The 15,142-nt window shown below is 40.8% G+C and overlaps 1 protein-coding gene across 1 annotated transcript in view; it reads right to left on the reverse strand.

Annotated features, from left to right (window-relative positions):
- Window positions 1-15,142, reverse strand: part of LOC121521046 (hormonally up-regulated neu tumor-associated kinase homolog B) — an 81,067-nt gene that overhangs the window by 18,732 nt on the left and 47,193 nt on the right. Inside the window, exons 4-5 of the mRNA XM_041804761.1 lie at window positions 1,051-1,173; window positions 29-198 (exon numbers count right to left, since the gene is read on the reverse strand). Of these exons, the coding sequence (XP_041660695.1) occupies window positions 29-198; window positions 1,051-1,173 (293 nt within the window). The remainder of the gene's footprint in view (window positions 1-28; window positions 199-1,050; window positions 1,174-15,142) is intronic.

The following is a 15,142-nucleotide window of genomic DNA, read 5'->3' on the forward strand; positions in this document are numbered from 1 at the left end:
TACTGCACATGGTTTGTGTGTTTCTAACCTGTGTACGATGCCGTGTTTGTGCAGGTGATCCACTGCAGAGAGGATCTGTCTGGTGTAGCGTCGCACCTCCCTCTCCTCCAGCCTCTTCCTGTCACAGATCCGGTACATCAGGTCTCCTCCGGCACACAGCTCCATGGCCATGTAGTAACTGTTCTCTGTCTCCAGGGTCTGACGCAGAGATTCATGTGTAGGTTCACTTATGTAACAGGAGCATGTATCCAGTAACCATGTCAGTTACAGTAAACATACACTACTGTTGACATGAGTAAATATGAGATACTGTTTACATAACATCATAGTAGACCATAGGCGGAGCTTACAGGGTTTGAGTCCTGGATGTGGCTTAAAGCCCTGAGTCTTTCAGGTTGGTCAGACAGTGTTTTACTGCTTAGTGTTAAGATAGATAAATGCAAAAAGGATAAGATTATAATAAAAAAATGAGATGTTCCGATTATGAAATGGAAATTTCTTTCTTGCAGCCAAACTAAAAAAACAGACAGTTTTTCTTAACTTTTAGCACCTTATATAGCACATGCTGCATGATGGAGAATACTTTGAATATCATATTAAATTTTAACTTTTTGTTACATTTCCAATATAGATCAATACCTAGAATCATAAATTTTGCTTCCTATGTTTTTTTTTTTTTTTAAATGAAAAGTTCCAATTGTAAACTTAACTTTAAATTCCCTCCTTAGCTATCGAATGCAACTTAATGATACAAAAAAAAACAAAAAAAAAATAAGGCAGTTGTTGCCTGATGTTTATTCATGTTAATAGGAAAATTTTGAGAACAATAATATTGATTTCAAATTCTGCTCTTTGTTTTTCTGGCTTAAACCAGTTCATTTTTGCCCAAATGGTGTATCAATATTTGAAGTCTAAATTTATATAGAAACTTGTTGAAACAACTGAATGATGAGCAAAAACATGAGGAAGCATGGACCCTCCTAAGTTTGGAATAATCCTTGGATATATGACAATTCAATATGAAAATGTGTTTCAGTTTTATTTTTCTACCTCCAGCAGGACGACGATGTGAGGATGTCGCACCATCTGATGAATCCGAGGTTCTCTCTTCATGTTCTTCAGCACGTATGAGTCCTGTCGAGCTTTCTTTTTGTCGATCACTTTTATGGCCACCTAAAAATAACACAGACACATGGGCACATGCAGATGTTACACAGCTGTTTACTACATCTAAATATTGATAGAAACTAAATTAAAAATATCACTTTTTTGAAAGTCTTCTTCTAAATTTTGCAAAACCTATTTGCTCTCACGTGAACGGGAACACGAGCAAACATTACCCAGCTTTTGGATCAGAAGTTGTTGTTTGAAAGAAATACTCAAGTGCACTTAAACATCTGCTTGTTTGGAGTGGTGTTTCTAAGACCACTGACTTCATTCATGTTTTTTTACTAAGCAATACATAAAAGGCCCACTTCCAAATAGTTGGGATGCTGTTTAGAACGTGAATACAAAACTGAATACAGTGATTTGCAAATCCCTCTCCGCCTATATTCAAGTGAAATACATCAAAAAGACCAGATGATACTGACAAGCAAGACAATACTAATGAATTATCAGTGATGTTTCCTCCTGGAGACCAAGGAAAGCATGGCTTCCCCTGTTTTTTGAGACTGTAAATGGCATCATAGTAACTTTCTTTGACAGACTCATTGGCTTTTCCTTGTTGTTGCTCCTATCTCATGTCTTCCCTGTTTATTATTTCTCTCTATGTGTGAAACAGCGCCCTTCCCAATGTTAACGTTGTCGATCCCTCCTCTCATATCTCAGGGGAAGCCAGTTGAAGTTTGCAACCCTCAATATTGAACATTAGCCAATCAGATGAGACCATGGTCATGACGCTGCCATGGTGTGATTAGTTGGGACTCTGCCCAGGGAAGCTAGCTGCCCTTTGGCTTCAAACCAGTAGCATGGCATCTGCATTCATTTCTGCAACAACTTTAGCCAAGAGGTCCTCATTCATCCAGGTCGTGGTTCTGAAAATCTTTGTCAATGCGGCAACTGGATCAAGTCCTGACTTAACTGTGGCTTTTCCACTGTGACTTTGATCCAAAACAAACCGTCCTGATTTACTCCATCACCAGTTTGGCTGCGTCCGGGTCTGCTGAGCTGTATCCAGAATGGTCCTGCTCTGGCGCGAGGTCCAAGCACACCCGCCCCGCCTCCAAGCGTACTGTGGTATCACAGTGTTCATCATCACTCAGGGACACCTCGCAGACATGTTTAAGTAGAAATAACTGCACCAGACTTTTAAATTCCTGCCAGATTACCAAAAGAAGAAGAAGAAGAAGAAACTTTAAAGTAGAAACAATGGGTTCTTTTTCTTCTGGGGAAACAAATCAATGCTTACTGAAGCGCAGGTATTTAATGTAATTGACTTAAAATGCTGTGTCGTGAACCGCTCTGTGATTGTATACCATTTTAGCATTAGGAGGGTGAGTTAATTCCCCATGAAGTCCGGTGTTGCCATTAGCTCAGATAAAACCAAGCCAGGAAAGAGGTGAACAACTTTCTAACAGTCTACATCAAAAATTCAGTCACACATAGATCTCAGTGTTTTCACATGTTTACAGTAACCTTATTCCAACACATCTAGTGTGTTAAGACACAAACTTTGGATTTCACTTTACAGGGACTTTAAGGTGACATTTTGCCTGGTTTTGAGTATGTAAATTATTCGAGCATGTCCAGCGCTGAAATAGGTTTGTGTCTTTGATTGCTTTAATGTACCTGCTGACAAGAAGAGCTAGAGAAGGAGCTAAAAGTGCATCTGGTTATGTTACAATTCCTCCTAAAGAGCAATGTAGTCTCTCACTTGGCTTACTCAGAAATTACCCCCATAGCAATGGCGTTTTTTTATCCACATTTTACATGTCCTGACTTTTATACAAATTGAGTTTGCATAAGCCAAAAGCAGTTAAGTCATGAGCCTGATTTCACCCTGTCAGCCTTGTAAATCTCCCCAGAAAAGGCATAAAAGCCTCAATAACAATTTTTTAAACTCAATTATTTGTCAAGAATATCCTCATGTCTCCAGCGCTTTGTGTTTGCCTATCCGCAGCCTTCAACTCCACAGGTGTCATACCTGTCCAAGGTTACCAGGGTTAAGAGGAGCAAACACCCCCGGAGATGAGTTTGGTCATTACCATGACAACAAGGTCAGGTACACATGAGCTGGGGTCAGGGATTCAGTGACCGATGAAAGAAAGTTACCCATACATTAACATGGGCTGTCTCTTTACTGTGCCGACATATACAGATCATTTAGAGCCATAATAGTGAACACAGGCGAAACATAGAAATATAAACACAAGGATGGTGATGTTTTACCTTTTTAGAAGACAGTCCAAACCATTTTTAACAAACTACAGAAAACCCCAGACTATGCTTAAACTGTGCATGGCATAGACTGAAAACAACACATAAAAAAGATCATGACTGCAAACTTTTCAGTCATATTTTCATTTTTTCTGCACGAAATGTACCCTAATTAGCATGTCAAATGACAGCTATAATGATGAGAAACATCAACTTTAAAATCAAATATTTGTTCCTGAGAAATCCCTTTAGCAGTCTAGTTATGAAGTAATTGCGGATGTTCTGTCTGTTTTTGTAGACATAAGAATAATAGTAGGTCTTTGTGTTCTTCTGACCAAAGTGGCTATAATTATCAGTTATAATCCACAAAGTACAACTTGTAACCGTGTAATCATAATCTTGCTAGTGTGTGATCTTTCCTGTGCCAATCTGTCGCTCCTCGGCTCTGAGGCATAACACTTCATTTCCTCACTCTCTTAGTCTCAGATCACAGAGAAAGCACCGACCTTCTCCCCCGTGCCGATGTGCAGCCCCTCCATCACTTTGGCAAACGAGCCTTTGTTGATCATTTTCCCCACCAGATAGGACCCCACCCGTTTGGAGTGGGGGAAGCTCCGCAGCAGCTCTCTGGGGACCTTCAGGGAGGGCAGAGAGAGACGATCCCGACCCAGCGCTGAGGCTTCCCACTGGGGCATGCCGCGCTCCTCTTCACCCCCTTCTTCTTCAGCCACCATGTCCTCCAGAGAGGGCTTCACTGCTGCTGCTGGCATCCCGGACAGGGCCCGGGCCCCATGTGGGCCCCCCTTACATGCACTTACGCAGAGTCAAATCCAAAAACAGTCTACATGGTGAACTCATAAACACACAGGTGGTAAAAAGTCATTTCAGGAGCAGGTGAGTCTTTGGTTCTTCCACTCTGAAGGTAGTAAATCCTTTGTCTGAAGTTTACCTCCTCGTTTCTTCTTCTTTTAGTTGATCTTTTATAAAAACTGGTGCCCTAAACCTCCTCTCTCACAGTCTAATGGTCCAGCATGTAGCACGGCTCCTCTCTGTTTCTCTCTCTGCGTCTCTCTCTGCCGGTTAGTGGATGATTAACTGTTGTGTTCTCAGGTCAGCTCCAGTGATGAGGACGACATTCAACACCGTAATTACCCCCCCTCTGCACACACCAAGGTGCACACAGACTCACAGTTACACAGTAACCACCACACTCTCTTTCTTTACTTCCTTTGGTTTCCTCTGAAATCAATTTTTCCCTTTTGCTCCTTAAATGAAGTCACTGATACAGTCAGGTAAGGATGGATCAGATCTGGTATAACCAGTGGATAAGGAAAACAAGAAGTTGGTAGGTGTCGACTTTGAAAGCCTTACATTTTGGGCCTTTGATCATCCAGTTTTCATGAATATGAGACCAAACTGTTTAGAATCTGACATTATCAAAGATCCCGGTAGGAACTTTTGGGTAGTGACATCTCTTCTCATTGTTAATCCTGTCCTGTAAGTGATGGTGTTATCAAACAGGGGCAGCAGGCGCCCCTGCAATATCATTGTCTTCAGCCACTGTTAACTCACATGCTAATTGTACCCATTTATCTTCAAGCAGAGCCATTCCCGATGAAGAGAAGGTAATCATCAGTGTATGGTTACAACCAAGAAAACTGCTACATCCAGCATCTTTTACTTACGTTGTTTATTTTTGTTGTTGTGTTTTTTTGTTTAGCCTCACCAGGATAGACTACTTCACATCTCAGCCTGCTGTCCAGAACGGGAAATAATTACTTACAAAATGTGTAGCGTTAAAAGGATGACTGCTCTTTAGGGTGCTTGAGTAATTTTCCCCAAATGCAGAACACTTTTTGTGTTTTAAATGCCCTGGAAGTAGCACAAAACCATTATTTTTTTCCTCCTTTTTTCCCCAGTAATTTTGCATCTTTTAAAAATTTCATAAACGACTCAGTCCCAGAACATATTTTTTCCTTTACAATCAATTCGGTCCTTCAGATTTAAGCTCTATGCCTATCTTCTTCAGGAAGAGGACTATTAGTCCTCAGAAGAGTTTTCAGCTACAATGAAATGCAAAAGAATTACAGATTTAAAACAAATTTACAACACGGATTTTGGTTTTGGAGTAGCACCCCAAAATTTAAGTGGCACAGTCTGGTTCCTAACCTATCATGCCATATAGACTGTTTCATATATCCATTGCATGGAAAGAAGTCCCATTCATCTGGGAAACCTCCCATATGAAGCATTTAGGCAGGGCAGAACTTTGCAAAAAATTCTCGGAAGGTGATTGGACGAATGCTCCGTCTCTCACATCCATTACAAGCCAATCAGAGCAACTAGACAAAATGAGGAAGTAGTTATGTGCAGCTCTGGTAGTAACCTGAGCTGGGCAGGCAGGCGCTGCTGTTATTGATGAATGGTGGAGCTTGAGGAGCCAGTCTGGAGAAGTGCAAAGGCATCATCTTTGCCTATTTAATTTAATAAAGAAATGTGGTCCACTTCTGATAAAGCTGCTGCTGTACTTCACCTACATCAGAGCTAGTTGCTACACTGGCTGCAGCCATTGCTACGAGTCTCCAGTTCAACTAAACCCCACCCATAGCTAACGCCTTGTTCTCCTCAAATGATGGTGCTGGAATCTGTTCTCAGACCTGGCACAATCATTTACAAGATAGATCTGCCTGGTGACGGACATGGAATCTGGACAATCCCTCTGGCTCACCATGAGACCCTGTGATCTTTTGATGTTGACTCAGTCTGAATCTTTGTTAAGAAAAAAACAGCGGCGAAAATAGCTGCAATTTCCCAAAGAGTAATTATAAATAACACAGCAACAACCAATCTTGATGGTCTTTTTTGTTTTTCAGGGTCAGATAGAGGCATCATTAGTTTCAGCCTGTTTCATGTACAGTTAAAACCCAGAGTTTTCAGTGCATCTGTTAAAGATGGTAATTAGAGGACATTTATCATTTTGCTTTCTTAAGGGTTACATGGAAAGACTGAGTTCACTCATATCTGCAATTGGATGCTTAAGAAGGCATGAATTAGGTTTGGCTAAGCTTAGCATAGCTTAGCTTAAAAAGAAATAGATGACACAAATGTCACAAAATCAACGTAAAACAACAGAAAAGTCCATTTTGCACTTTTTTTTGGTAAAATCATCTTATATCATACTTCTTATTTGCATTAGTGCACATTTGAGGCCTTCAGGTTAGGGTTGTTGATACTCTGTGTTAAATCTGGACTGAGCTGTTACTGTTTGACTGCATATTAATTTGCATTATAGGTTCTTACTAAGATATCCATGTGGAAATGAGTTTTGTTTCCTTAATTTTGTTGTCCTGGCGTGTGATAAAATTGTTGAATTGCTTGTGCCAAATGTGTTTATTTGAATTCAACAAATTTGGTGCTCAAAATCGACTGTTTCTGTGAGTTTGACTCATCCTGACACTATGTTATAAATCCTTGTAGTGCCTATAATAAAGTGAGGGTTACATTAACAACAGTTAAACTGACAAAAAGGTTAAAAAAGTCAAAAAAGAGGGGAGGCAGCAAGATAGTGTCAAAATCACCAGAAAAAGTTTAACAAACAAAGCATCATAAGAGCCAAACTGACAACAAACTGCCTTGATAACATTCATAAATCTCATTATTGACATTTCAGCAACATGTAATTTTCTTCAGTTAACTGTCTTGCAGGAGATCAATTATAGAAGAATCAATATATATGGTGATATTATCAATACCATGCACAAATGACCCATTATACATATATTATATTGTACCATACTGCATCTACCATACTGTAATGCAGTGTCACTCAACCCTGCTCAACCAAAGAGCCAAACTGTTGAAAAATACCTGCACAAGAGTCAAATCTAAGTGTTGAAAAGTGGCAAAAAAGGGTGAAAGTGGCAATAAAAATAAGTTGAAGGTGTCAGAAATGGTCAAAAGGGGGTGAAAAGGGGGAAAATAGGCATAAAATTGCAAAAACTTCTTAAAAAGTTGAAAAAACAGGGAGAAAAAGAGGCAAAAAGGGCAGAAAGTGGCAAAAATAGGTGAGAAGTGACTGAGAAAATGAGTTGTGTGCGGCAAAGATCATCAAAAAGTGGCAAATACATAGCAAAACATGAGTGAAAAGCGACAAAAAAGGGCAAAAAGCAGCAAAAAGGTGGGAAAAATGGGCCAACAGCAGTGAAGAGTGGCATTCAATGGCAAAAAGCAGCTTAAATGAGTGGCAAAAACAGGGATAATTGCAAATAGCAGGGTAAAAGTGACAAAAATGGGCAAAAAGTGGCAAAGGGATGTGGCAAAAATGAGCTAAAAGTAAAAGTTGATTAAAAGTGGCAAAAACAAGAGGACAAAATGGGCAAAAAATTGCAAAAAATGGAAATATATAGACAAAAATAACAGTTGACAATTAAGTTTGACAGTTAAAGGCTAGTGTGGGAAACAACTTGGTTAATGTGACTTGCAATGGATAATTTCTGAGGTCAAATTTTCCCTTTTTCAAGGTTTTCTGGGGGAATAATATTTCAAATTAAGTAACTAAAGAGCCACGCATTGAACAACTCTGCTGTAATGTATCGTGTTATATCATGTCACACAATTCCCACTCCTGTTGTTGTCATTCTCCTTGTAGAACTCCAAGCAAGAACATGAACGACGTCTCGCCCTTACATAAAAAATGACCCTGTTGCATCAGAGAGAGCTCAGTTCATTTTATTCTTGGGTAAAAACAGTAAAGTACATTACAGGTTTTGAAAAGGTTTCATTGACTTCTCAGCAAGAGATCAAGTTCACTGGGCAGAAATGTTTCCTCAAAGGATCACCCTCCTCTCTGTTGACCTTCACTCTTTTGTTTGACTCTGAGAGGTCAAAGGTCAGGCACTAACAGCAGATCAGCTCCTCTAATGCTGGGAGATTCTGTTTCTGTGTTAACCAGCCTTTAGTGGACCAGATATCTACTGCCTTACCATCAAATCTGGTTAAAATCATTCTGGTTTATATGATTTTACTTGGATGTGAGCTGATTTAATAACACCATTAATCCCAAATGAAACAAAGTTAGGTTGTGAAGCTAGCAGAGGATATTAATGAGATGATGACAGGATCACACTGGAAAAAGGGACCATGGCCACAGAGGCTTTTGTTATGACAGCGGTGATCAGTGGAAAGCAGTGGTGAGGTTTTGTGTTGATGAGTGATGGCCAGCATTGAAATATGTCTGCTTCTCTGCTACTGTGTGTATTAAAGAGTGTGTGTGTGTGTGTGTACGGCAGGGTCAGATTGCAGCGTGTGGATGCTCGATTCTTCCTCACTCAGCTGATGAAAGGAGGGATAGAGCCTTATATCCGCCGTGTAACCGATATACTCACACACACTCACACACCAAAACTTATGCAACCTTTAACTGAGAGACTGTAGCAGCCAGAGAAACTTCTACGGTTACCCTATTGTCTTTTAAACATGTTGGTGCTGGATGAATCGATTTATGCACAAACACATGGAGTTAAGCCATGACACTTTACTACTTTTCTGTCCATGCTGCTTAACATAGAAGCACACCCACCATGTTATTCTCATGATACAACTCACCATACAGGACTGACAAATCTATGTTTTCACGATTTATTAGTTTCACTGTTTAACAAAGACATGGAATTTAGGTCTAATGAAAAAATATGTCCCTTTACTTCAATTCTATAACGATAAAAGGCAAAAAGTTTTTCTTATTTTCTTAACCTTGATACGAGAAACTCCCTAATTTGTGGTAGTGTAGTTATAAGGGGTGGTTGTATAGATTGGCTATAACAGAGGCGTCATCACTCATTTTAATACATTACAGATGACAAAATTATCCTGCAACTAACTTAAACCAAATTGTTTTAATCTTGGCTGAACCTGCAGGGCTTTCCATAATCGTAGCTGTCAGCAAAACAGCAGTCTACTCACTTAATAAAGGCTGGCTACTTTTTTCCTATTGCTGACTTTAAAAAATGGTTTGAACAAGTTAAGACTATCTTTTCCTGTACATTTGAGAATCATTTCAACAGTTTATCATCCTGAAGTAAGATCATTTCAGATTTAAATTTATTTTCTCAATTTATTGTCCATTATTTGTATTTTTGTGCTTCTCATGTGAGTAAAGTAACCCACTTTAAGTTTCACTATCTGCAGTACCTAGCTTTGTCCAGCAGATGGCAGTGGTTGGCGCTGCAGAGCAGATCAGATTACAGCAGCAAGCCCACGAATGAGAAAAGTTCAACGGAAGCGCAAGTTAGGCAGGCTTTGCAGCAGAATAATGCTGTGCAGTGTTACAAATTAAAGATAAAAAGCTACTCTAATGATTCTTTTAAGTAAAACTTGTCTTCAGATGAGTTTAAAAGACCAGTGGGTGAAGGATTGCAGAGGATTCTCCTACTTTGTAATTCATTCTGTGGTGAGTGTTACGCTTCTGCCATGTAAACTAGCTAAAATAGCAGGGTCATTAACAAATGTAAGCTAGCTTGTTGTTTGTTTTTTTGTGTGTTATAAATGTGATGGCTTCCAGAAATGTAAGTCAACATTAAAACGTATGTTTATGTATTAAAACACATTAACAGTCTGCTGAAACAAGATACAATTTATGTTACTGTCTGGTGTAAAATGCCAGAGGTTTAGGCTAGCTGTTAAGAATACTTGATGTACAATCATTTTTTTGTTTGCTGTAAATTTGTGTTCTTTGAGATTCTTAAAAATCCCAGGCCTAGTTAAAAAATAAAAGATTGATGAAACACTGCCCTGCTTGTGCAGGTTTTTCCTTTTTTTTTTACCTGTTGATTTGAGAAAGAGACCGTCGTGTGACCACATGGGGAGGCGTGCCATGGAGTAGCTGAGGATGCATGCCAGAGCCAGAGAGGGCACATGGCGGGTATTCAGAGCAGCAGTTACCAGTCAGCGGACCAAGTTGCTTCAGTTTTCTTCATCTGGATGTCCAGATAAGCCCAAAAATACTAAAACACTGCACTGGTGGACAAAAGAAACATACTAGCCTGGTGGATGGACATTTTGACAAGTCATTCCATGAAGCAATACTTCTCTAAGGTCATCATATTTGGTAAAGTGCAAAAGGACCAACTTTCTACTTCTGCTAAATCACACACCTCACAAAGTCTGTTTTCTCTGGGGACATTTTTTAATCAACCGATCTCAGTGGTCAGAGGAAGACTATCAGGGCTCTATTTTCGTGGTGCAGCGCAGGGTGGCGGAGCGTGGCGCACCCCACGCAGTGGTAATTTCGTCCGGCGCACCACCGTGCGCAGCCAATTTGGCAATTTGGTAGACCGGGCTGCGCTGAGATGGGTGTGGCAGTGCACCAGGGGGAGGTGTCGATAGATTCAGCTTGGCACAGTGACAATTTTGTGCCAAAACACTGCGCGGAAGGTGCGCTGAAAGCCCGCCAGCTCCAACCTGGTCTATTCTCAGCACAGGCGAAGCGTGCCCGGTGTAGTGGTAATTTGGCTGACAGGCGCGCAGTGCGCACACATCACCAAAACCTCACAGGCAGGTTTCCAGAGTGTCAGGCACATTTCAATGCAATAAACAATCACAGCAACCACTATTTAATGTAACCGTCTGAACCAGCATGTACATTTGTATCTATATAAATTATCCCGTCACATCTGATGTCAGATCAAAGATGTTTGTCACGCGTAATTGAAACTCAACCTGATGGCAGCTGGGAGTGATAAAAACTAGCGAGTTCACATCTCTCAGCCAACCACAAACAGCCACGGCATCCGATACGGAGTATATATTCGGCTTCTCTCATCTCATGAAATTCAAAAGAAAAGAAAAAAGAGAGAGACGCTGAATAAATGTAAGTCAGTCGGTGTCTTAAGGATTTACCTGTGATTGCCCATATTTCTCTGTTTTAATCTTTATTCTTAACGTGATCTAAAAAGATGGAGTACATTATTCCAAGGAGGATGAGGAGGAGATACCGGGAGAGAATATATCACCAAAGGTTCTCCTATTTGTCGATGACAGAGCAGGAATGCAGGTGGATCACAAGCATGATGCCTGGATTAGACTGCTGCTGTGTTTAATGTAATTGTCACTTCATTTTGTACTCCTATTCATGACACAGGAACAGATTACATCTGTCCCGCGAGGTGGTCCACACAGTGACGTGCATCGTGGCCTCTGATGCACAGCCCAGTGGCCACTGTGTGCCTTCTTTGCTCTGACAGCTTTTTTTTTTTTGGCCCTTCTCCTTACATCATTGAACACATTTACATTGGGCAGCGGTTCTCAGAATATCTGGGCAAACTTGATTGACAATATTAGTAACTTCCTCCCAGGCAGTTTTTGCATCATCATCACGTGGAGGTCTGTTAGCATTACCATATATTCTGGTACTGCAAGCTTGGACCTCCCGGACCAGCACATCAGGTTCCTCCTGGGAGAAGTTTGGCCACCTGGAGCTGCTGCTGCTCTCTTCGTCCATGGTGGTGGCGAGGTGAAATTGGCACTGCGCCTTGCCCGCAGCGCATTTAAAGGCAAGGAGAGACGTTCATTTGATTGGTGAAGATTACACTCGGCTGTGTTAAACCCACTCACGCCTTCTCTCCTCCCTCTTTGCCACTTGCGCCGGTGGAGGGATGGAGGCGTGAGTGCGCCGGACTGCGCCATGCACGAAAATTGCAAAATGCCCTGGACACACCCCGTTGGCGCGGCACAGGCACGGCGCAGGGCAGGTGCGCTGGCACCTGGGGTATGCCGACATGAATACAGCTGTGGGCTGTCATAGCTGTGGGTGGAGCTCTTGGTTGGAGACTGGATGGGCTTATTTCACAGTTTGCAGGTTGGTATTATACTCCACTCAAATGCATGTCTAAAATACAGAAAAAGGTGGGTTGTCATATATATACCCCTTAAGACACAATTTGTTTTACTCAATAAATTAGCACGCTTGCAATAATCTTGCTTTTGGCCCACGAAAGGCGGTTTTTATTTTGTGTCAGCATCAAGCCAACAAACCAAGATGTAATTTCTGGTCCTTCAGTGAAAAATTAAGCCCTTGCCACCCCATAATGCACCTTTCACTGCTGATATTTACTAATGAAACAATGCAAATTTCCATTCCTTTTAAAACTTGGCACTAATAAGTGCTACTTATTATTATAACCTTTGCTGGTTATAACGTGAACTGCAATATATGCTTTTTCAAACTGACCTGAATCGTCCATAGTTGAATCAGTTTTAATTATTTTGTGAGGCAGCTTTTCAACAACATAGCAAACAAAACAAACACAAATTTGAATTTGACTAGTGGTACAGCCAGCCAGAAACAGAGGCAACCAACCATTAGTGATTCCAAAATGCTGTAAAAACATTAAAGCAAGCCCCTCCATGAAAATCATTCATTTCCCACCACCATAAAATCTCACATCTTAATATCTCTCTGTCTTCTTTCTGTGTTTGTGAACTCATACACCAGGAGCCCTACACTTCATAAACGGGGTCTTAAGGCCCTGGCGTGTGTGTGGGAGAAGGTGTTAACACACCCTCTCTAATGCCGGGGGAAAGGGTGTCAAGCTGAATTGGACGGACACAGAGGAAAAGAGGAAGAAAGTGTGATGGAGGGGAGAAGAGAGCTGAGCCCGTGCCCGACGACGTGACGGATGGATGAGGGACGGGAAGTGAGTGAAAAAGTAACGAGCACAGTGAGAGACGGGATGAGTGAGAAGGAGAGAAACCGAGCTTCACAACTGAAAAACAAAGTGAAGTAATAAGACCTCTAGAGGCTTTTTTATGATACCTCGGTGCTGCCATGCTTAAATGTTTAGCAGAGACTCTTTTTGTGCACCGTGGTTCAGGAAAGGTCACTCTCACTGCCAGAGACCACAGTCTATTTGTGTGACTAGTGCACTTTAATGCATATAAGCTGTTTCTAAAAGTAAGGCGATGTGAGTATGTTTTTGAGATTATGTCTCTTTGCATCTACACACATGCAAACATAAGCTTCATTTACATGCCCTACAGTATAATTATGCGTGTATTCATAGTCCTGTGTGTGTGTGTGGGTGTGTGTGTGTGTGTGCTGCGTTGGTGCACAGGAATGCTGGCTTGCCTGTAGGACTTGGCGAGCTCCTTGGCGGTCACATTAAATGAGAAGAGAAACCCCCTTCTGCTTCCTGCCTGTAATAAATGGATCCCCAGCAACCATTAAGGCATATTTTAACACCAAATAACTCCCCGAAACCACACGAGAACAGACGCAGGCGACCCCCACCCTCTCACCATCTCTCGCACCCTCTCTGTCTCCCACTCTGTTTCTTTCATTTCCTAATCTAACATATTGCTTTCATACAAAAAAACGGGGCTAAATGTTAGAATAAGATCTTTGTGGTGCCGCAGCATGATGTGCTTCACAGTCCTACTTTGTAGTCTGTTGGAGTGTTTAATGAGAGTTATAACTCTTAGAGTCTCTGTGAATACGCTGAAATGACTCTCTTTAAAGCTGGCCTTTCCGTTCTACTCCATCAACTGTTTTAATGTAGACATCTGAGCTCAGTTGTTGCACTATTTTTAATCATGCATCTTAAAAGGCTGAATTAAACATTTTTAAAGTAGGGTCTTTCTAGCTGTTTTTGCACCAAAGACTATGTCTGTATCCACAATTTTTGTTTTGAAAAAAAGAAAAACAAAAAACAGCAGAAATAGCTCACAATTGCTTGACTTAATGTTATGAAAAATGGTATAAGGTGATGCCATCACCTCTATTGGCCATGTATGTAAATCCTGCCACCAGGGAGTTCTCAATCAAAACAGTAACAAAAGATGAGAAGTAAAGAAATGCTGCTCAGCTCCGCCAATCTGAGCTTATTATGTCTTGTTTTCTTTAATTTAAGACTCTCTCCAATAAAAACAATTCTCCTTAATGTGTATTTACTAAACAATAAACCACTGATTTCACTTTGTGGATGAATTTTGCAAAATAAGGGAGAAAAGCTGTTAAAAGTGGCCCTACTAGTATTAGTAGTACATTGCTGGCTACTCACAAAGCAAACAGGGATCACTCTCAGCATCATAGGGGACATATTTTACCCTTTTAAGAAAAGTTTATATTGGTCTCAGAGGTCCCAAAAAACATGCCTGTAAAGTCTGTTGCTGAAAAATCATCCCAGTATCGGATTTTTGCATGTCTAGACAAACCCTCTGGGGGATTGGATTATTGTGGTACTTGAGGGGGCACATATATTTATTAGAGAAGCCTAAAAAGGGTTTTTTATATATGTTCCCTTTAACCAGGAGTGCCACTTTCAGCAGCTTTTCCACGTCTTTATGTGAAATCCACTCACATGAAACAAAAGCAGTGGTTTAATGTTTATTAAATACTTGTCATCACTTTATAGAGTGCAAAAAACCCTCAATTCTACCCAACTTGCAAATGTTTAGTTCAGCCACAGCATTGACTAAGGCTTGAAAGGATGGGGTTATGCATCACACTGGAAAGACACATAGAAGGTAAAGCTGATGGCACAAAATAATCATGGGTCATTACAAGTAAGCAGCATAAAACATGAATGAGATACAGCAACAGAACAGCACATTCTGGCAGCAGCAGTTCACACTTCCTTATTTTGCATTTTGCATTCCAGTCTATCCATGGAAATAATAAACTGTCTGTCGTGGCAGCCAACATGAAAGGATACAGCGACACTGCTATAAAAGATTAAAAATTTCTCCGGCTTAGAAAACTTGAAAATAT

Source organism: Cheilinus undulatus, linkage group 14 (genome assembly GCF_018320785.1).
Source record: "Cheilinus undulatus linkage group 14, ASM1832078v1, whole genome shotgun sequence".
In the NCBI taxonomy this organism is placed as follows: Eukaryota; Metazoa; Chordata; class Actinopteri; order Labriformes; family Labridae; genus Cheilinus; species Cheilinus undulatus.